This window comes from Rhinatrema bivittatum, chromosome 2 (assembly GCF_901001135.1).
Source record: "Rhinatrema bivittatum chromosome 2, aRhiBiv1.1, whole genome shotgun sequence".
In the NCBI taxonomy this organism is placed as follows: Eukaryota; Metazoa; Chordata; class Amphibia; order Gymnophiona; family Rhinatrematidae; genus Rhinatrema; species Rhinatrema bivittatum.
The window spans coordinates 587,796,139-587,817,892 of record NC_042616.1 but is presented as its reverse complement, the minus strand read 5'-3'; the positions used below and the strand labels follow the sequence as shown (position 1 = coordinate 587,817,892).

The following is a 21,754-nucleotide window of genomic DNA, read 5'->3' as shown; positions in this document are numbered from 1 at the left end:
AGCTACACTATCTTCACTACATCTTCTGGCAATGAATTCCAGAGTTTAATTATGCACTGAGTAAAAAAAAAAAGTATCCTATTTGTTTTAAATATATCACCTAGTAACTTCATTGAATGTCCCCTTGTCTTTTTACTTTTTGAAAGAGTAAACAGCCGATTTGCATCTACCTGTTCCATTCCATACACCATTTTATAAACCTCTATCATATTTCCCTTTAGTTGTCTCTTCTCCAAACTAAAGAGCCGTAACCTCTTTATCCTTTCCTGATCAGGGGATCATGCCATCTCCTTTATCATTTTCATTGTCCTTCTCTGTACCTTTTCTAATTCTGCTATATCCTTTTTGAGATGTGGTCACCAAAAATGCACACAATACTCAAGGTGCAGTTGTACCATGAAGGATACAGAGAAATGTTGTGGTCCTGCCCGCGAGCCGCGGGCAATCCCCCACCTAACTTCTAGCTGTATGCGGCCAGCTGTACACTTCCAAGCACGGCCCAGATGCCGTCGCATTGTTGGGGCCTTCGCAGTCCTACCACCGCCGTTCAGTCCGATGCCTCCTTTCATCTTCGCGGCTGAAGCCACCGCTGCTGCTGCCTGCTCTTTCTTTGCGGCAGGGCTGCCGCCACCACTCTCAGTTGGGTCTCCCACGCAGCAGGGACGCTGCCGACATGCAGTCTTCTTCCCGCTTCGGTATAGGAATGGGTGTGCGCCTCACTTCAAGATTTAAAGGGCCAGCAACAGGAAAAGCCCCGTGGCCCTCTGAGATGACGTCATCGACCTGTTCCTGCTTCAGCCCTATAAAAGGGCCTTGCTGCCATTCTTCAGGGCCTTTGAATTGGGTTTGCACAGTGTCTGTGATCTTCTTTCTGTTCCAGGTCTTCTGTGGTCTCCTGTGCCTTGATGGATCTTCGTTCCATGTTCTTCGTGTTCCTGAACCTCGTCTCCTTGATGTTACTGGTCTCGTCACTCGTCAGAGCTCCCTTGTCGCCTGTTTTCTGTTCCTGATGTTCCAGATGTTCCGTGTCCAGATGCCCTGATGTCCCGTGTCCTGAGGTGCCATGTTCCTTATGTCCGATGTTCCTGTCTTGACTTCGACCATCTCATCTTTAGCTCTTCATCCAGTTCCCTCGTCTGTCCATCTCTCTTGGTGTGCCATGTCATGGTCCGTGACCAGCCCTTGGGATGGCTGTGTAGGGTGCCTCATGGTACAAGGCCTTCTTCTCAGGAGACTTCTGTTTTTAAAGCCTTGTTCCTGAGTATCTTGTTCCCGGTCTATGGAGTTCCCTTGTGTCTGCATCAGTCCATGCCTAAGACTCTGCCTGAACCTGCTCTGCTCCAGTGTGGTCCATGACCAGCCACAGGCGACTGTGTAGAGTGCGCCCCAGTGCAGGCCTCTACTGAATCTTTGCCATGTTCCAGTCTCAACTTCCACGTCTTCGCCGGGAGTCTGCTTCGCGTTCAGCGTGGTCCGCGACCAGCCATAGGCAGTTGTTTAGGGTGCGCTGCGATGCAGTTCTCACCCAGTACTTTCACCTGACTCTTGAATCCCCTTGCCTAAAACTTCCGAGCAACCTGAATCCTTGTCTGAGTCCTTGTTTGAGTTTCCAAGTCTTTGTCAGAGACTCCTATCCAAGTTTTCGTCTAAGTATCCAAGTGTACATCTGAATCCTCTGAGTATCCTGAGTCTTCATCCAAGCCTTCTTGTCCTGCCCTCAGCCTCCGTCTGGCCTCACGCACTCGTCGTTCCCTAGCGACGGGTCCGGAAGGGCTACCGAGTGGCCAGAGGGCTACTCTCGAGATCAGCATTGCGTTGCTGGATCTCATTGGTGCGTGTACGTCCAGTGGAGGGCTGAGCCTGCCTAGTTCCTGTTCCGGATAATCTTCCTTCGTATGTCCTGATGTGACATTTATCCAGTCAATACTGGGGGGTAATTGAAATCACCCATTATTACTATGTTGCTAATTTTGTTAACTTCCTTAATTTCTGTTAGCATTTCATCATCTGCTGTTTATTCTGACCAGGTAGATGGTAGTACACCCTGACTGTTATTCTGTTCCCCTTTTCACATGGAATTTCAATTTACAAAGTTTCTACCATGCATTTTGTATCCTGTTTGAATCTATGCCCTCTTTACGTATAGCACCACCCCCTCACCAATTGGATCCATCCTATCATTTTGATAAAATGTGTGCCCTGGTATCATAGTGTCCCATTGGTTAATCTCCTTTCACCAGGTCTCTGAGACGCCAATTATATCTACCTCTTCATTCAGTGCTATGCATTCTAAATCTCCCATCTTATTTTTTAGACTTCTAAAATTTGCAAGCAGACATTTAAAAATATGTTTTTTATTTGTATTAACTATGTGCTAATTTGGAATCTTTCTACACTGTCTACTCTTTATCTAAAGGCACCTGAGCTATTTTAGCATTTACTGCAGCCTCTCTATCAGGATGCCCTAACATCCCTGTGTTATTAGCATCCTTCAAAGATACATCATTTTGAACCATGTGCTTCTGAGCGACTTTTGGCTTTCCCCCATCATCTAGTTTAAAGCCAACAGTCGCTCAGAAACACATGGTTCAGCTAAGAATCTTAATAAAGCAAAGAAACAACAGCAATTCCATTACTTTACTCAACACCAAGTGGAGACTAACTGGCCTATAGTTCTCAGACTCCTCCTTACTTCTACTTTTGTGAAGAGGAACCACAAATGCTTGTCTCCAGTTATTCAGGCCCATCCTTGCTTGTCGCCTGTTTCGACATCATCCTATGATCTGACCATCCTTGCTTGCTGCCCGCCTCAACCGCAGCCTGACTTCAGAGGCAGTCCTTCTACATGCACCTCGGAGACAGTCACCTAAGACCTGCCGGCTCCCAGAACATAAAGGCTCAACCTGAGGAGAAAGGGGCTGGTGAAGGCCAAGCTCTGTCTGTACCTTCTGCTCTGCCAGTTGGCGGTGAGGACTTACAGGGTCTTTCCTGTAAGTTTTGCCAATCTCACCCCAGCACAAGAGTCCAAAAACCTAACACCTTCATGCAGAGTGGTATACTGGAGCTTCTCTCCTGGAAACACTGGGGCCTCCTGATCCCAGCTGGGCTAAAATCCTTATCCTGCCCCAGCAGGGTCCCACCCACAGATCTCTCTCTCCCTGTAGGATTCAAGGTATGCCTGGTTCTTATTATAGCTATTAAATTGAGTCCAACATGTTAAAATTGGAACATTTACCTCAGCATGGCACCCAATGACATCTGGAGTGTCATTGGGATGGGCACTCTCAGCAGGCTTTTCAACATCTATTTAACATTATTATGCTGCTTACTGGCCCATTTAGGTTTATTATGTAAACTTTACACTGATGATATTCAGTTTACGATTCCACTGAAATCAACATCGTCGATCACTTTACAATTCATTACCCTATGTCTCACATCTATTAGAAGTTGGCTTCACTCCAACAACCTAATATTGAATGTTAAGAAAACAGATTATTATCCTGGGTAGATATTCCATCACTACATCCCTTGCATTTGATAGTAACATGACTACTCTTTCAAAAAAAGTAAGAAATTTAGGCATTTACCTAGACCCAAGATTATCTATGATACCATAAACAGAATCCATAGTTTAATCTTCTTTCATGAATTTAAAGTTATTGCATCAACTTAAAACATACAAACATTTTTTTCTAATTTTTGCACAGTTCTCTAGGCACACATTTTGCCAGGAATTGTTGACTGCAACTCAGTATACACAGGTTCATCTCAAACCAACATTCGACCACTTCAAATAGTTCAGAATTCCATAGCTCGACCATTAATAGATATAAAGATACACGAGCACATCTCATCAATTCTCAAATCACTATCCTGATCACCAGTTTATTATCAAATCCAATATAAAAAGCAGTAATCATACATAATTTATTATATACTGTATCTTCACCATGGATCGAATCCATACCACGTATTCATACTCCCTCACATCTCCTACACTCCTCTAGCCAATGTCTACTCGATGTTCCCTGTCCTAAAACAGTTCACTTATCAGTGACATTTATTTATTTTATTTATTTAAAATTTTTATATACCGGCATTCATGTTACAAACACATCATGCCGGTTTACATATAACAGGGGTGTACAATGAACAATTGAATAACCTATTGGTGTGGAAGGAAGCAGTTACAAATAACAAGGTAATAGAACTGGGAGAAGAGAAGAAATGGAGCGTATAACATTAGATGAAGGTATTTACATTAGCAGAAACATATTTACATGAGTAAGTGGTAGATCTAGCTGAATAGAATTAATCGGTGTCCGGGAATGCTTTTTTAAACAGCCAGGTCTTAAGTCTCTTCCTGAAGGTTGGGAGGCTGGGCTCCTGTCTAAGGTCCGGAGGGATGGAGTTCCACAGAAGGGGGCCAGCTGTTGAGAAGGCCCGATCTCTCAAGGTAATGTGTCTGGTGGTTTTGGCTGGGGGCACTTGAAGAGATCCTCTGAGTGCGTTTCTTGTTGGTCTGGAGGAGTTGTAAATTTGGAAAGGGACTTGTAAGTCTAGAGGGGTGTGTTAATGGATAGTTTTGTATATTATGGAAAGAGATTTGTAGAGGATTCTAAAGTGAACAGGCAACCAGTGGAGATCTTTTAGGATTGGAGATATATGGTCCCTCCTCCTGGAATTTGTCAGTAGTCTTGCCGCAGCGTTTTGTAACATCTGAAGGGGTTTAGTGTAGGAGGAGGGTAGGCCCAGAAGGATAGAGTTACAGTAATCGATCTTAGAAAAAATGATAGCTTGTAGAATGGTTCTGAAATCCTGAGTGTGGAAGAGTGGTCTGATTCTTTTCAGAACTTGGAGTTTATGGAAACAATCCTTGGTGGTTCTGTTGATGGAAGCTTTAAGGTTCATCCTGTTATCAATTAATACTCCTAGATCTCTCACCTGTGTAGTAGTTGGGATAGTTGGAGGATTTGAGATGGAATTGTTATCTGGGGAGATGAGTAGCATTTCTGTTTTAGAGGAGTTTAAAACTAGGTTTAGGTTAAACAGGAGACGTTTAATTTCGGAGAGACAGTTTTCCCAGTGAACCAATGTTTTTGTGTAAGAATCTTTAATGGGTATCACGATCTGGATGTCGACGGCGTAAAGGAAATGTTTGAGGTTAAGGTTGGAGAGGAGTTTGCAGATTGGTAACAGATAAATGTTAAAGAGTGTAGGTGATAGTGAGGAGCCTGAGGGACTCCTATGGATGCGTCCATTCGTGAAGATTCTTTGTTCTGTATCTTAACCTTGAAGCCTCTGTTGGAGAGAAAAGATTTAAACCATGAGAGTGCGGTGCCTGAGATACCTATAGAAGCCAGAATGGAAATAAGAATGGAATGGTTGACCGTATCAAAGGCGGCTGATAGGTCCAGTAGAATCAGAAAGAAGGATTGACCTTTGTCCAGGCCCATTAGTATGAAGTCAGACATGGAGATGAGGAGGGATTCGTTGCTCAATGATTTGCGAAATCCGTATTGTGATTGGAATAGGATTTTGTTTTCTTCAATGTAGTCGGAGAGTTGAGTATTGACAACTTTTTCTAGAATCTTGGCAATGAATGGGAGATTGACATGAGAACATTCATTCTCTCATTTGCTAGCTATGTCCCATATTGTGGAACTATCTTCCTTGCAATATTCGCCTAACGAAAGATTCAAAGAAATTCAAGAAACTCCTTAATACACGTTTATTTAATATAGCTTTCATTGGTGTGGACAGAAATCTTTTGCTCTATAACAGGGTACCATCAAGCTAAGGTGAGATAATATATTAGAAATCTCAACTCTGTGAGACTTTTCTCACTCCAAATGACATCAGATATTCACCGAGGTCTACTGCGCTGTTCGTACATCTCACTCTGCATGTAAAACTAGCCCCAAAACGCTAACCCACCACCACTTCGCCTCGCGCTATTAGCTGGCCCTCCTATAGAGATATAAATAGTTGAGTACTATAAAGGCCTTCTAAATAGTCTCTCTTTCTTGGCACTTCGCGAGTTATAAAATAGAAGTATCGCGGGGTGCGAAATGCTGCGGCAATTGTAAAATTACCGTAAACACGCCCCTTTTTCTTATCATGGGCATTATCCATGTGTTATTATAGCATTTTGATGAATCTAGGGGTCTGTTTGGAACTTTCCCTAGTACTTGCTATTACACAGCAAATCTCCTTAGCATAGCAGAATATAGCAAATGTTGCTTACCTGTAACAGGTATTCTCACAGGATAGCAGGATGTTAGTCCTCACATATGGGTGACATCACAGGATGGAGCCCAATCACGGAACACTTTTGTCAAAGTTTCCAGAACTTTGACTGGCACGTACTGGGCATGCCCAGCATGGCACTAACCCTGCAGCCAGCAGGGGTCCCCCTTCAGTCTTGTTAAAAAGCTACAGGTAGTGCCGAAAAAGAAAATAAGAAAACGTTACGAACCCAACACCACGGGGCGGCGGGCGGGTTTCGTGAGGACTAACATTCTGCTGTTCTGTGAGAACACCTGTTACAGGTAAGCAACATTTGCTTTCTCACAGGACAAGCAGGATGGTAGTCCTCACATATGAGTGAGTACCAAGCTGAGGATGTCCTAGCATGCACCAAATGTACCCAGGCGTGCGAGGCACTAGGCTTGGGATGAAATTTGGTCGAGGGCATCCTGAACCCCACCGGGCAGGTGGAAGGGTGTTGGTACGTCACATTGTAAATAGGTTGTGCAAGACAGACTGGCCGAAGATGGAATCTTGCCTTCTGGCTTTGTCTAAGCAATAATGGGCTGTAAAGGTATGAAGAGAACTCCAGGTGGCAGCCCTGCAAATGACAGGAAGCGGCACCGATCGTAGGTGTGCTACTGAAGTCGCCATGGCCCTCACAGAGTGTGCTTTAACATGGTCTTGAAGTGGAATGCCCACTTGCTAATAGAAAAAGGATATGCAGTCCACCAACCAGGAGGAGAGAGCCTGTTTACCCACAGGCTGCCCCAATTTGATGGAATGGAAAGAGACAAACAATTGAGTGCCTTTCCTGTGGGCAGCTGTACGCTCTAAGTAGAATGCTAGAGCCCGTTTGCAGTCAAGGGTATGCAGAGCCTGCTCTCCTGGATTAGAATGGGGCCTGGGAAAAAAGGTAGGTAGTATAATGGATTGATTGAGATGAAACTCCGAAACTACCTTAGGCAAGAATTTAGGGTGAGTGTAGAATACTGCCCGGTCCTGCAGAAGTTTAGTGTAAGGCGGATAGGTAACTAGAACCTGTAATTCACTAACTCTGCGAGCAGAAGTGATTGCCAATAGGAAAATCACTTTCCATGTGAGATATCGAAGGTCACAGGATTGAAGAGGCTCGAATGGTGGTTTCATGAGCCGACCCAACACTAGGTTGAGGTCCCAAGAAGGGGCCGGAGGATGCAGAGGAGGTTTGAGGTGAAGCACACCCTTCAAAAAACGTGTTACAAGGGGATGTACCTATATAGGAACATCCCCAACACCTTTATGGAAAGCGGTTACCGCACTGACATGCATTCTGATGGAGGAAGTTTTGAGACCTGACTCTGACAAGTGCCAGAGATAGTCCAGAAACTTCGTGATTGGACAGGTAAAGGGGTCAAGGGACTGAAAAGAGACCATTACATAAATCTGGTCCATTTGTAAGAATAAGATTTTCTCGTGGAAGGCTTCCGTGAAGCAATCAGGACAGGGGAAACTGGTTCAGAAAGGTTAAGTGCCTGAAGGATTAACCTTTCAACATCCATGCCATCAGGGACAAGGCTTGAAGATTGGGGTGACGTAGGCACCCAACAGTTTGAGTGATTAGAAGCGGATCCTTTTTCCAAGGGAATGTGCCTGCGACTGGAGAGATCCTGAAGTATTGGAAACCACACTTGGCGTGGCCAGTGAGGTGCTATCAGGATCATGGTTCCATTGTCCTGACGTATCTTCACGAGAGTCTTCGAGAGAAGTGGAAGTGGAGGGAATGCATATAGGAGAGCGGTTGCCCATGACAGGGAGAACGTGTCTCTTGGCTGAGAGTGTTGGCTGCGATTGAGCGAGCAGAAGTTGTCTACTTTGAAATTTTGAGGTGAAGCAAAGAGGTCTAATTTGAGGATAACCCCATTGTTGGAAGATCGAGTTCGCTACTGAGGGGTTGAGAGACCACTCGTGCGGTTGAAAGGTGCGACTCAGCTTGTCTGCCAACACATTTTCCACTCTCAGCAAGTAGGTGGCCCTGAGGTACATCGAGTGGGAGAGGGCCTCCGCCCATATCTGTGCAGCTTCCTGACACAGAAGGTAGGAGCCCATCCCTCCCTGTTTGTTGAAGTACCACATGGCCACCTGGTTGTCCATCTGAATCAGGATGACTTGATTGGAGAGGCGATCCTGAAATACCCTGAGAGCATATCTGATTGCACGAAGCTCCAGGAAATTGATTTGGTGTTTGGCTTCCTCTGGAGACCAAGATCATTGTGTCTGCAGATCAGCCCCATGGACTCCCCAGCCGAGGTTGGAAGCATCGGTGGTGAGAGTCATTTGAGGGTCTGGAGCCTGGAAGGGCAAACCTTGGAGGAGATTGACCTGATTTCTCTACCAGGCGAGAGACTGACAGAGTGAATCGGCTACGTGGACAATGGTCGACAGGGGCTGAATGCTTTGAGTCCATTGAGACCTTAGAGTCCACTGCATGACTCTCATGGCCAAGCGGGCCATTGGGGTGTCCCAGGAGGATGAGAAAATGGTGTGCAGTCGTGGAGTGCTGAGACTGCAGCTGTTGTGCAAGAGACACGAGAGTGAGAGCTTGCTGTCGAGGCAGAAAAGCCTTTGCCTGCAAGTCTGCCCCAATGAAGGATAAGGTTTGAGATGGGACTACATAGGATTTGTCATAGTTGACGAGAAATCCAAGTGAAATTAGAGTATGTAAGGTAAGATGTAGGGACGACAGAGCAGCTTGCTGAGTGGGAGCCCTGATTAACCAATCGTCTAGATAGGGGTAGACGTGAATACCTTGAGTCCTGAGGAAAGCTGCAACTATGACGAGGAATTTTGTGAAGACTCATGGTGCAGACACGAGGCCGAATGGAAGCACTTGATACTGATAGTGCTTGGGGCCTACTAGAAACCTCAGGTATTTGCGATGAGATGGAATTATCGCGATATGAGTGTATGCGTCCTGGAGGTCTAGAGAGCAGAGCAGAGCCAGTCTCCTCTTTGTAGAAGAGGAAGAAGAGAGCCCAAGGTTACCATTTTGAACTTCTCTCGCTGGAGGTACTTGTTGAGGGCACATAGGTCCAGAATTGGATGAACGCCTCCCGATTTTTTGGGGATTAGAAAGTACTGGGAATAGAACCCTAGGCCGTGCTGAAAGTAGGGTACTGGTTCTATTGCCTTGGACTGGAGGAGGAGGGAGACCTCCTGTTCCAGAAGAATGGAATGATCGGATGTTCCCCACGTCGGAAGAGGTGGGGAGTCTGTTGGAATGGAGAGAAATTTCAGATGTTAATCCTGAGAAATTATCGCCAGGTCCCACTGGTCTGAGGTGATCGAGTGCCACCTGTTGTTGAAATGGCACAACTGACCTCCCACTGGAATGTGGGGCAATGGAAGCTGGCTGCTGCTCTCTATGCAGGAGTCAAAAACCGGAAGCAGGGCCCAGCTGAGGAGCTGCTTGCAGTTTTTGTTTCCGTGTCTGACGAGACTGGGCTTTTTCAAAGGGTCTCATAGAACGGCTTCTAGTTGATGGCGGGTAGGATTTCTTTGGGCGGAAGAATGACTTCTTAGAGTCCTTCCGGAAGGGCTGTTTTGAAGAGTACTCAGAAGGCATCAAAGAGAGCTGTCTTAGGGTCTCATGATGGTCCTTGAGTTCCGCCACTGTTCATTGAATCTGCTCGCCAAACAGATTATCTCCTACACAAGGCAGGTCGGATAATCTGTCTTGTACTTCAGGGCGAAGGTCGGAAGACTTGAGCCAGGCCCATCATCTTGCCGAGATAGCAGCTGCAGATACCCTGGTAGCAGTGTCAAAGATATTGTAGGATGATCTGATCTCATGCTTGCCTGCCTCAAAACCCTTGTTTACTAGGGTTTGGAGTTGATCTTGAAATTGCTGAGGCAGGGAGTCTGTCAAGTCTTGTATCTGCTTAAATAAGACCCTATTATATTGGGTCATTTAGAGCTGATAAGAGGCAATTCTAGAGATGAGCATTGAGCCTTGGAAGATACAGCGACCAATGGAATCTAGAAATGTCTGTTCCTTGCCTGGGGGAAAGGAAGTGTGAGGTTTTGATCTCCTTGCTCTTTTCTGGGCAGATTCTACAATCACAGATTCTACAATCACAGATCCAACTAAGGTCTGTGAAAGCCTGGAGCAGACTGAACGAGATAGGTGGTGTCAGCTTTCCTGTGGACTGGAGCAACAGAGCCAGATGTTCCCAGTTCTTTTTGAGGAGATCCAGAAGAACCTCGTGGATAGGGATGGAGGTTATTTCCTTGGGAGCATCCAGGAATTGTAACAGCTCCATCATCTGATGCCTGTCATCCTGTTCAGTCTGCAATTGGAAGGGAACCAATTCAGACATCTCCTTTACAAAATTTATAAAGGAAAGGTCCTCTGGAGGAGAACACTTTCTGCTTTCAGTAGGTGAAGGTGGTGAAGGCAAATCATCGGTGTCTGGTAAAGAATCATCAGTCCAGGTATCGTAGGGATCAGCACCTGCTCCTCTGGATGAGGCGATGGGATCCCTGAAGGTCCTGGTCAAGGCTCCGAAGGACTCAAAGGAATAACTGGAGGCACCGATGAAGGCATAGAAGGCACCGGTGTAGGCATCGAGGGCATCGATGGATGGCTCGATGGTGCCGGTGGACGCGTCGGCACCGATGGGTGAATCAGTGGCACCAACGGACGTATCGGCATCGATGGCTGAGGCATCGGCAGAACTCCCAATGGAGGGATGTGGAATGGTGTTTCTCCTACCGATGACAAAGCAAGCGGGGAGGGCACCGGAGCCATCGGTGATCCGGGGTCCATCGGTGAAAAAGCGGCGATGAGCGCTTTCATCCTCGATAGCAGCGGTGCCAATGCTGCTGGATTCGGGTCAGTGGTTGGTTCCGCAATTGGTACCAGTGGCGGAGGAACCTGGAGTCGATGCATCGCCTGGTCGATGGCCTCCTGAACCATCCGGTCCAGTTCTTCTCGGAAACCTGGAGCAAGCAGCCCCGGCTCCAGAACAGAAGAAGGAGGCAGAGGCATAGCCGGAGGGACCACCGTTAAAGGCGGAGTCGCGACTCCCGATACCCTGTCGGGCGAGGGTTGCCTCGGTGACCCTGTCACCGAAAAGGTCTGTGCCTTTTCTGGACGGGGTTTCTTCGACGGCGGCTCGGACAATGGCGAGGTCGATGATTTTACTCCCTCGATGGTCCGAGACTTTCCATACGGTGGCGATGTTTATCTCTATGATCCCCTCGGTCCTGAGGGGGATTAGAGGGTGTTAAAGGCCAAGAATTCGTCGGTGCCTGATGGTGGCATGAAGTTGACGGTGCCAGTTCTGACGACGTCAATGCAATAGATGGTGTCGGGGTTTGAGCACGGAAGAGAAGTTCCATCTTTTCCATTCTAGCCTTGCGACCTTTTGGTGTCATTAAGGCACATTTGGTGCAGGTTAGGACATCGTGCTCACATCCGAGACACATTACACAGACTTTGTGAGGGTCTGTGATGGACATGGTGCGTTTACAGTCCGGGCACTGGCGGAACCTCGATGCCATGGCCATGAAAAAATTGAGCCGCGGTACGGTCAACGGCCAGTAGGCCGCGAGGCCAAACTCGACGGTAATCGACGGAAAACTGGTAAAAAACTTACCAGAGTACCGCGGCTTGAAAAAGTTGAAGGAGGGACCCCTGTGGGGTAAATTAAATTTTAGTAATTCCGTGAGGAAAAATCCTGTCAGGAATCTCTATAGAGCTCCTTAACCACGTGGCTACTGCTGCGCGGAAAAAAGAAGACTGAAGGGGGACCCCTGCTGGTTGCATTGTTAGTGCCATGCTGGGCATGCCCAGTAGGTGCCAGTCAAAGTTCTGGAAACTTTGACAAAAATGTTCTGTGATTGGGCTCCATCCTGTGATGTCACCCATATGTGAGGACTACCATCCTGCTTGTCCTGTGAGAATGTAATATATAACAAGCAGCCCCAGTGTTAGGAGATGCACAACCACCTCCTATTCCTTCACTATGGGTAACAGGAAAATAAGAATTAACCAATTAGATCTAAACTCATATTTCTGATTTGTGCAGAGGCTATCCTGAGTCAGACAAATGGTCCACTGAGCCCAACATCCTGTCTAACCAAACCGGATCACCTGAAATTCTTGTCAGATCCATTTCTTGTTGCTTACATCAAATGGACGTATTTGCAATGTCTACCTGGCTAATAATTAATTATGGACTTTTCTTCCAGAAACTTGTTCAACCTCTTTTTAAAGTCAACTGTGTCTTGAGTAGATCCTCCAGCAACAAATCACACAGCTTGATTTTGCTGAGTAAAAAAAATAGTTTTTCTAGTCTGTTTTGAATCTACTACCAGTTTGTTTCCTGGTGTGTCCTCTAGTTCCCTATGTATCTGTTCTACCCTATTCATGATTTTAAAAGCCTTCTTCATAACCCCTCTCTGTTGTCTCTTTTTTAATCTGAAAAGCCCTAACCTGCGGGCAGCAGAGCTGCGCTTGTGCTGCTGGACATCCTGGTGGTACTGGTTCAGGGTAGACTGCAGCTCTGTGCTGCGGTATGATTGGTCATAGTGCTTTTGGCGCTTCTGGATGAAAGGTAAAGACATTCTGGGCACCGTATATCTACAAAATAAAAAAAAAAAAAAAAGGAATTCAGGAAAAGGCCATTTGCATGCTTACATTTTGCTGTGCGCACAATTTGATTCATGTCTGCTAAACCTAGAAACTGCATAAGTGTTGTGGATGTGTGCAGAAAAAAATGGTGTCTTGGTTCATGCACTTCCATAATTTGTTTCATTCATGTAGCTGAGGTCCAATCCCAGGACTTTGCCCCAGGCATGTGACTGAGGTAGGGTCAGGTCAGCAGACTCAGCACCATTTTGAAAAATGGTGCTGACCGGGCTCGGGGCTAGGGAGTACCCGGGGCCCCATCGTGGGATCCTGGTCAGCTTTTTAAGGTTTGGGGGTGCTGGAGGCGGATTCAGGGTAGTACGGGTCTCACTGTAACCCAATGATATTTTTGCTGCATTTGGGGAGTGGGGAGGCGGAGGTATGTATCAATGATTTTGCGGATACATTGGGGTGGGGACATGGCAACCCTTATATATTTGGAAAGGGGAGTTAGAGGGAGACTTTATGCATTGAAGACAAGGCTGGGGGGCCATTGCTGCACAATTATTATTATTTTTTTTTACTTTTGGGTTTCAGGGCCACCTCGAGCGGCAGCCCTGGGGTGAGCTGGAGGTCAGCCTTGACCCCCGCTACACTTTTTCTATTTGCAGCCACAACTTTTTTTTTAAGCAGTTGGTCCTTTGAGACGATGGAGTTCCCTTGAGATTGGGGCCACCATCATGCCTAAAGGGCTGCTAGCTGTGTTGTTTTGTCCCGCGGTGGTTTGCCACGAGACAAAACATGCCATGCAGCTACAATGTTTTTTGGGGGGGAGGGGCCCACTATTATGCAACACCCCCCATGACAGTGGGAAACATCCCACGAAAAAACATCACGGCTTAGTGCCTCTAAGTCTTAGATGGTAAACCTTTGGTGGGTAGGGAAATATCTACAGTATCTGAATCTAATCCACTTTGAACTGTCAGAAAAGGCAGAATATAAATTAAAATAAAGGCACTTTGAGAGGTGCAAAGCAGCAGCAAAAATGGCAACACCACCCCAGGGCTCAGAAAGAGGGGCGAAGTGTACCAACAACAGTGGCACGAAGACCTCAAGGGTCCATGAGAGGTGAAATAAGTGTGTAAAGCATCGGACCAACAGTTACGAAGTGCCATAAAGAAATTTTAAAAGAATGTTGAAAAAAGTAAGAGCGGAGGCAGACATATCTAAAGGCATGAGCAGAGGCTTAGAGCAGCAGGAGCACCAGCACTAAAACCCCAAACCACAGGTGCAGAGCATCGCAGAAAGAAGAGCGGCATCAACAATCCAAGACACTGCGAGGAGGACGAAGCAGCCCGAAACAGAAGGCATGAGCAGCCCAAGGCACCAAAAGAGGAGCGAAGTAGCACCAAGATTCCTAAGGCACCATAACTTGGGGCAAAGCGGTAGCAACAGTGGCATAAACACACCAAGGCCTCATGAGAGGTGCAGTAATTGTGTCTAGCACTGGATTCATTTTTTTTTACTTAAAAAGCTTATAAACTGCATAACCAGTAAATACAATTTTTTAAAGTGGTTGGCGCATTAAGGAAAGCAGTTTCTGAAAGCTCACACACAATAAAAATACAGAACTCCCAAAACAAAACACACAACTTCCTGCCTACTCCTCCCCCTCCTATCTACCATGGTAGGGTGCTTTGAAAAGGTTTTCCCCTATGAACCTATTATTACTGCATTGTGAATGTACACTGAATAAAGTGTAGAATTACTGAAGGTTACTGAGAAGCTGAAATGCTAACATGTAGGTCAAAGGTCAAAAGATATGATTTAGTCTTAAGTTCATTTCTCTCTTCTGAGCTCAATTTACAAGAATCTCAGTCTTATTAAAATATGTATGAGATAAGATCTATTAAGAGGATGTTGTGTTAATATCTACCAATTAGAACAATGTTATGAAAACAAAGAAACATAGCCATTGGTTTGGAAATTAGAGGTGTTACCCCAGTATAGAGCCTGGTATTAGTAAATGATCTTTGAGAGTGCTGATCTTGTTCTACTGCATAGTGACCTGTTGTTCTCTTCATAAGATATATCTTATTCAGGTTACCTGTTGTTTTTAATAAAAAGGATATTTCTCCTTAAGCTGCTGGCTCTAAGCGTCTATTCGACCACAACAACAATACTATCATTACTCCAGACTCCCACCTTTGCTACAGCCTCTAATAGCCAGGTTCAATTTACCACCCTGAAAACAGAACAAGTGAGTTTTAACTATCTTCCGAAATTTTTAATAAATTTGTTTCATTTCTTATAGTCGCTGGTAGCTCATTCCAAGCCTGCAGAGCCATTGAGGTAAAAGCATGTTTTGCACTAACTAAACCCAAACCCATATGAAAATTATAACATTGCCCCCTGGCTGGCTCTAAGCACACTCTCAAGATTATGCCAGGCCAACTTGGCCAAAAGAAATCTAGGGCCATTAGACCTCATTCAGAGGAAGGTCAACATCAACAATTTACATTTTTCTCTTTCAATAACCTGCAGCCAATGTAAGGAAGAGAATAAAGGTAGCATTCTTTTCCTTCAGATTTACCACATACTAAACGGGCTGCATTATTCTCAATTTGTGCACTACACTGCCTGGGAGGCCCACCAGTAAAATATTATGTCACGGTCTGGCAGGCTGGAGTCAGGGAGCACTCCTGCAGAAGTAAAACAGGATCACAGGGTAGGAGTGGAGATGGTCTTCTGCCTAACCAGCCCCCTCCCCCGCAAGATGAGCCCGCGGGTTCTGGGAGCCGGTAGGACTTTTCCTTCTGGCGAACATCATGGCTGGGAGCTGGATACAGGCATTGTCTGGGCTTGAACCAAGGATAAAGGCAAGACCTGGGAAAAAGACAAGAGACTGAACTGGACTGGCAGAGCAAGGACCAGACAAGGACAGGACTGGATAAGGTCTGGACTAGACAGGCAACAGTACTAGACAGGCAACAGGACTAGACAGGCAACAGTAGTTAGCTCTGGACTAGACAGGCAACAGGAAACAAGAGAGCCCATAAGAGCACAAAAATGGGCATAGTAACCCTAGTAGGATGAGAGGCCGCAAGGCCGGATAGGTAGGCTCAGGCGGCCACTGAACAATGCAGGAAAGCCTAGAAGTCCGCAGAACAAGGAAATGAAGCCTGGAAGGCTATAGAGCAAGACAGGAAGCCAAGGTAGGCTACAGAACACAGCAGTAGGCCATGATGGGCTACAGAGCAAGGTAGGAAGCCAAGGTAGGCTACAAAACAAAAGAGGAAGCCTGAGTAGGCCACTAGGCAAGACAGGAGGCCTGGGTAGGCCACAAGCAAAGGTATAGCAAGACAAAGTTAGCCAGGTCAAAGAGCAGAGGTGGGTCCCTGAAGAGGCACTGAGGGACTGGACAGGTTGGGTTAAGTAGGGCTGGGGCTGAGGCATTAGGTGATCAGTAAGAAGGTAACTTGTGCTGCTGGGAGCGGTGTTCACCAAGGACCCCTGGTGGATGGGAGGCTGCGCAGCAGGTGGAACTAACACATTACAATAATCTAAAACAATCACTAATGCTAATACAACAAATTTCACTGAGGCTATATCTAAAAATGGCTTCAGCTGCCAAAATCATTTTAATTGCAGATGAGCTCTTTTACATATCTGCCCCACAATAGCCTCCACTGTAAATTTTGACTCAAAAATTACCTCAAGACTCTTGGCCTTTGACACAATTCCCAACATGTGCCCATCAACCACAGGGCATATTGACAACTTTAAAGGGTCTCCAAATAACGAATCTATATCCAAATCTCCAAAATACCAATAGTCAGTATGCACCATAAGGGAATTTGAAAAGAACTTTGAAAACAGCAGGAGCAAATGCAGAAACATCCATAACCTAAAGGCACCAAGAGATGCTTGCAGCAGCAGGAACACTGGCATTAAAAACCACAGAACATAGGTGCAAAGCAACACAGAAGAAGGCTTACAGTGAGCAGTATGCTAGCAAGATAGGGATTTTTAGCACTACAGTAACACACTGTCACCTAGTAATGTGGACACACACACACACAACACACATACACACACTCGGAGTAGACAATCATCTTTGATAGAAAAATGCACAGAGTGGTACTATCAACACCCCCACACATGAAGAGAGGGATAAGACAGGAAGAAAAGTGACATGAAAGCCATGAGGCATTAAAAGAGGAGCATAGCAGCACTAACAGTAGCTTGAACTCCATCCAAAGGAACCATCAGGGGTGCAGCAAGTAAGCAAAGCATCAGACTGGCATGGCATGACCAACAGCAAGTAACATAAGAGAATTTGAAAAGCACTTTGAAGACAGCTGGAAAAGAGACAAACACCCATGATCCAAAGGCACCAAGAGAAGCTCAGAGCAGAAGGAGCACTAGTGTTTAAAGCCCCCAAACCACAGGTGTAGAGCAACTCAACAAGAATGGCATCAATGCCCTAAGGCTCAGTAAAGGGACAACATAGCCCAAATAGAGACTTGAACATCCTAAGGCACCAATCGAGGAGTAAAACAGAGTTGCTTACCTGTAAAAGGGGTTCTCCAAGGCCAGCAGGATGTCAGTCCTCACACATGGGTAACATGATCTGATGGAGCCCAGCATGGAAAACTTATGTCAAAGTTTCTAGAACTTTGAGCCTCACTAAGTATGCTCACAGCATGCATTATACCATGCGTCCAAGAGCAAGCCGTGCTGGTTTACAGCGCGGCGATGGTAACAGAGGGAAAGCGCGCGAGCAGCAGCAGGGATGGGGAGTAGGGGAAGGGGGAGGCTCAGGAGTGAATGCGAGTTTGAACTAGGATCAGAGACCGGTGGGTAAAGTGACGTCAGAGGAGCAACGGGCCAGTTCGTTGAAGGAAGCAAGGAGGAAGGAAGGCAAATTTTATGCTGTGATTCAGGAGTCTGTGTAACGTTTACGCTGCTGTTCAGGCTTATCTGGGGTCAGAGCAGACTGTTAGCATGCGGAGGCTAGGTGAAAGAAAAAGTTTGCCGGCAAGCCAGGGGAGGACGGATCCCAAAAAAGGGGGAAGGGCCCTGCCTGAGGTTGGGACTGTTATCTCCCATGCTCCCGGGGTACTCCCGGCAACCGCTCCTCAGGTTCGGGAGAGAGTCCACGCAGTAGTTAGCTCTGGGGAAAGTGGACCGGAGGCAGAGCCCGAGCTGAGTTGCAGCCCTGATCCGGGTGAGGTGAGCCCCCTCCGCCTCCCCCCCCCCCCGCGGCACCTTGGTGGAGCCCCCTCTTGGCCCGCTGTTAGCGGATCCAGCTTTGCCTGAAGGAGTTCGAGGCAGGGAAGGATTGGTTGCAGGGACTGAGGGAGGGGAGTGGGTGGCGCCGGAGTCCCCGATAGAGGATCAGAGCGGCGACCCACCGCCGTTGGGTGCGCAGCCCAAGGCCACTAGTCAGACGCGAGGCCATCAGGGTCGACCCCGAATCGGGGGCAGAAGAGCAAGCAGTGCCAGCTGTCCCAGAACGCGAAGAGCAGGTTTTGAGACGGACAAGAGTGGTGTGTTGGGAGAAGGCCACGGTCGGAGAAGAGCACGTGGAGCAGCAGCTGGGAGACAATAGGATCGGCAGGCACATGGTGGTTGTGAGCACGAGCAGGCGTGCGGTGAGTGTGGCCGCATGCGCTTGGGAAAGGAGGGGTTAGGGGGAGGCAGGAGGGCTGCAGGCTACGGGGGGGGGGAGGGCGTGGAACAAGCGGCAAGGAGACAAAAAGGATTCGGGGGTTGGCAAGAATGGAGGACATGCTCCATAAATGAGGACAGAGAAAGGGTTGGGGGAGGGGACGGACAGATGAGCAGGGAGCGGGTAAGGCCAGAGATGGTTCCAAGAGTGGGAGGCGGACCAGGCAAGGGCACAGAGAAGCTGGGGCACAACGTTACCAGCAGAGCTGATACTGGGGCTACTGTGTTTTCTTTTGCAGATATTGGGGGAGAAGTGAGATGGAGAACATCATACTCTGAGGAGCGATGGGTAAAGGACACAGTTTACCCCATAGTGGATGGCCCGGTAGTGGAACGAGCCGACAGACCAAGGGGAGAAGCGGCGAAGTCTCGCATCTGGGGAGTGGAGGAAGGTAATGGACACAAAGCGGTCCAAGAGCAGGTGGTTAGATCTAAGCTCAAAAGTGCCGGCATGTCAGTAGCTCAAGCGATACTGATAGTAGTTCGTCAGATTCCTCTTCGTCATCATCCAGCGCAGGCAGGATGGAGAGAGAAAGAGGAATGGGGCTGGCTCAGGATATGGGGCACCCAGCATTGGCTTCTTTGACCGAGCTTTGGGAAGGGGTGCCGGGTAAGATATGGAAGCGAATAAAGAAACGTAAGTACGTTAACATCTTTAGTTAACGTACTAAAGAGAAGGTGAGGAGGAGGAGGGGTAAAGGAAGCAAGAAAAAGAAGGGGATTGAGACGGGCGTCAGAGTACTAAAAAACCTATTGAATTGGATGAGAGGTTTTTTTACGTTTAGCCAGTGTGGTCGGTCATTGCAGGCCAGACCAACATGGGGCTTTACTGGCGTATTGCGATAGTATCTTGGGGGCATTCCGGGATTATGAAGGATGGGCGTGGCTCAATTATGATGAGCGATTCAGAGAAAAGATGGCAGGTAACAGGTTTATGTCGTGGGGTACGCAGGACATCAACTTATGGCTCACGCAGATGACAAACAAAAGCGCCAAAGTAGATAAGGCCAGCATGGGAGGTTCAGGAGTCTCGGGGGACACACTGACCGGATGGGGAGGTGCAGGTGGAGGGGACGCAGCAACGCGAGCTGGGGGGATGGCGGGGAAAGAAAGCAAAGCAGCGACACCCAAAGGTGACGTATGTTGGCGATTCAACCACGCCACCTGTTTATTCCCAGAGTGCAAGTTTAGGCATGCGTGTGCTAATTGCAATGGGGCGCGAAGACAGTAGGTAACACAGGGCTAAAACCCAGCAAACAGCAGTAAGAGGGATGAGTTATAGGGAGTGGTTCACCCCAAGGTCAAAAAAGAAATAAATTATATAATGAGTGATGTGTAAGAGAGAAATGAAGAAGAGTGCAGAAAGTCATATGATTTTCCTAGTCAGATGTCGAGTTGGTAGGAGGAAGAACAGGGATGGATTCGTGGCCAGACGCATCTCAAGATGAAGAATGGGAACTCATCCGAGAATCTGTAGCCCCGAGTACTTGGACTTCATATTCAAAAGGATATGCAGTTGTGGCAGAATTTTTGGGTACCAGGGGTTGGGGTGGGGGGTCGGTTCAGGAGCAATAGCTAGTTGATTTTGTGATAGGGGCAAAAGCTGGTGGCTCTACGGTGGCCATGACTCAACTGCATTTAATTGGGTTCTCTTTCTTTCAAAAATTATGTGGTTGGGGTAACCTGATGGAAAGTTTTCGGTTGCATAACGTTTTAGGGTGTTGGCAAAAAAGGTTGAGTAGGCGGAGAGACAAATGGTTACCTATTCGGTATCACAGTTTGATCAGATTAACTGAGTGGTTACTGCAGGTCTGCTGGTCTACTTACGAGGCGGTTTTATTCGGCGTGGCATTTTCATGGGTGTTCTTTGGAGCTCTGCAAGTTAGTGAGTTAGTGGCTAGGTCAGGAACGGATAAGAGTTCCTCGGGGATCAGGTATGATTGCATTGACATCGGGGAGCGGGAAGTGTTGATCTTCCTTCCCAGATCTAAGACAGATCAGAAGGGGAAAGGCACTACCATAAAGCTATTACCGGCGGCGAGCAACCTCGTTTGCCCAGTGCGCTCGGCATGGCGGTATTTGCGGTTAAGACCAGTTATTCAGGGGGCCTTTTTAGTGCATGAGAATGGTTTTGCACTGACCAAGTACCAATTCGCTCAGGTGCTCAGCATGGTGATTGCAGCTGATGGAAGAGATGTGAATAAATATAGTTCCCACTCTTTCAGGATAGGGGCAGCGACGTCGGCGGCGGAGGCTGGATTCCCTGACGTGGGGATAAAAAGTATAGGACGATGGAAATCAAAAGTTTTCAGGGATTATATTAGATCGGATGCATAAAAAAAAACCAACCAAAAAAACAGCCAAGGGAACAGAGAGCCGGGGGAGTTGGTATCTCAGGGACGGGGGGGGGGGGGGGGGGGGGGGCGGAAGGGGTGGAGGAGGGCAGGCGGAAGATGTGGATATTAATGCATTATTTCTTTTGCAGAAGCTGGGGGGAGGTTGAGTGGTCACAAAGGTGCCTGGATCGTGGGCCATTCCTACGTGCATCGAGCGCAAAGATGTGCCTTGAAAAGACCATACGGGGACCATCTGGAGTTGAAATGCCTAGGGTGGCAATTAGCGTGGTTTATTCGAAGAGGCATGGAATGGGACGAGCTGTTGCTGTTCATAAGCGAACAAATGGAGACGTGGGGTGTTCCGGACATACTCATTGTTCACTTAGGAGACAATGATGTCGGAAAGAAAACGTGCAGAAATTTGTTGACATGTATTAAGAAAGACTTATAGCAAATTTTGGCAAGATGGCCATCAATAAGATTGGGATGGTCTGATATTATTATCTGTCTGTGTAACGCTGAGGAGATGGTTTGGAAGAGTGGGGTTAAAAAGCTAAACAAGCAAATGGGTAGATGGATGGAATGGGAAGGGGGATTCTGGATTAAGCATACTTGGGCTTGGAGTGGAGAAGCAGGTCTCTTTAGTGGAGATGGTGTCCATTTATCCGAAATTGGAATGGATCTCTTTAATCACACCATCCAAGGTTTAGAGAAGGAGATCAGCAGCAAAGGATAGCTGGCCGCAGTGGGGGAAACAAATCGTAAGCGACTTGTTTTGTGGCGGAAAACCCGAGCCCAGCGTTATTGTTGTTAAAAGGGG

At 47.1% G+C, this 21,754-nt stretch overlaps 1 protein-coding gene across 4 annotated transcripts in view; it reads right to left on the bottom strand.

The window, feature by feature from the left end:
- MYOM1 (myomesin 1) overlaps positions 1-21,754 on the bottom strand; it is a 326,724-nt gene that overhangs the window by 274,043 nt on the left and 30,927 nt on the right. For 3 of the 4 annotated variants that reach the window (XM_029591071.1, XM_029591066.1, XM_029591067.1), the window contains exon 3: positions 12,731-12,877. The exons of the other annotated variant lie outside the window; for it this stretch is intronic. In XM_029591071.1, coding sequence (XP_029446931.1) covers positions 12,731-12,877 — 147 coding nt within the window. The remainder of the gene's footprint in view (positions 1-12,730; positions 12,878-21,754) is intronic. 4 annotated transcript variants of the gene reach the window in all.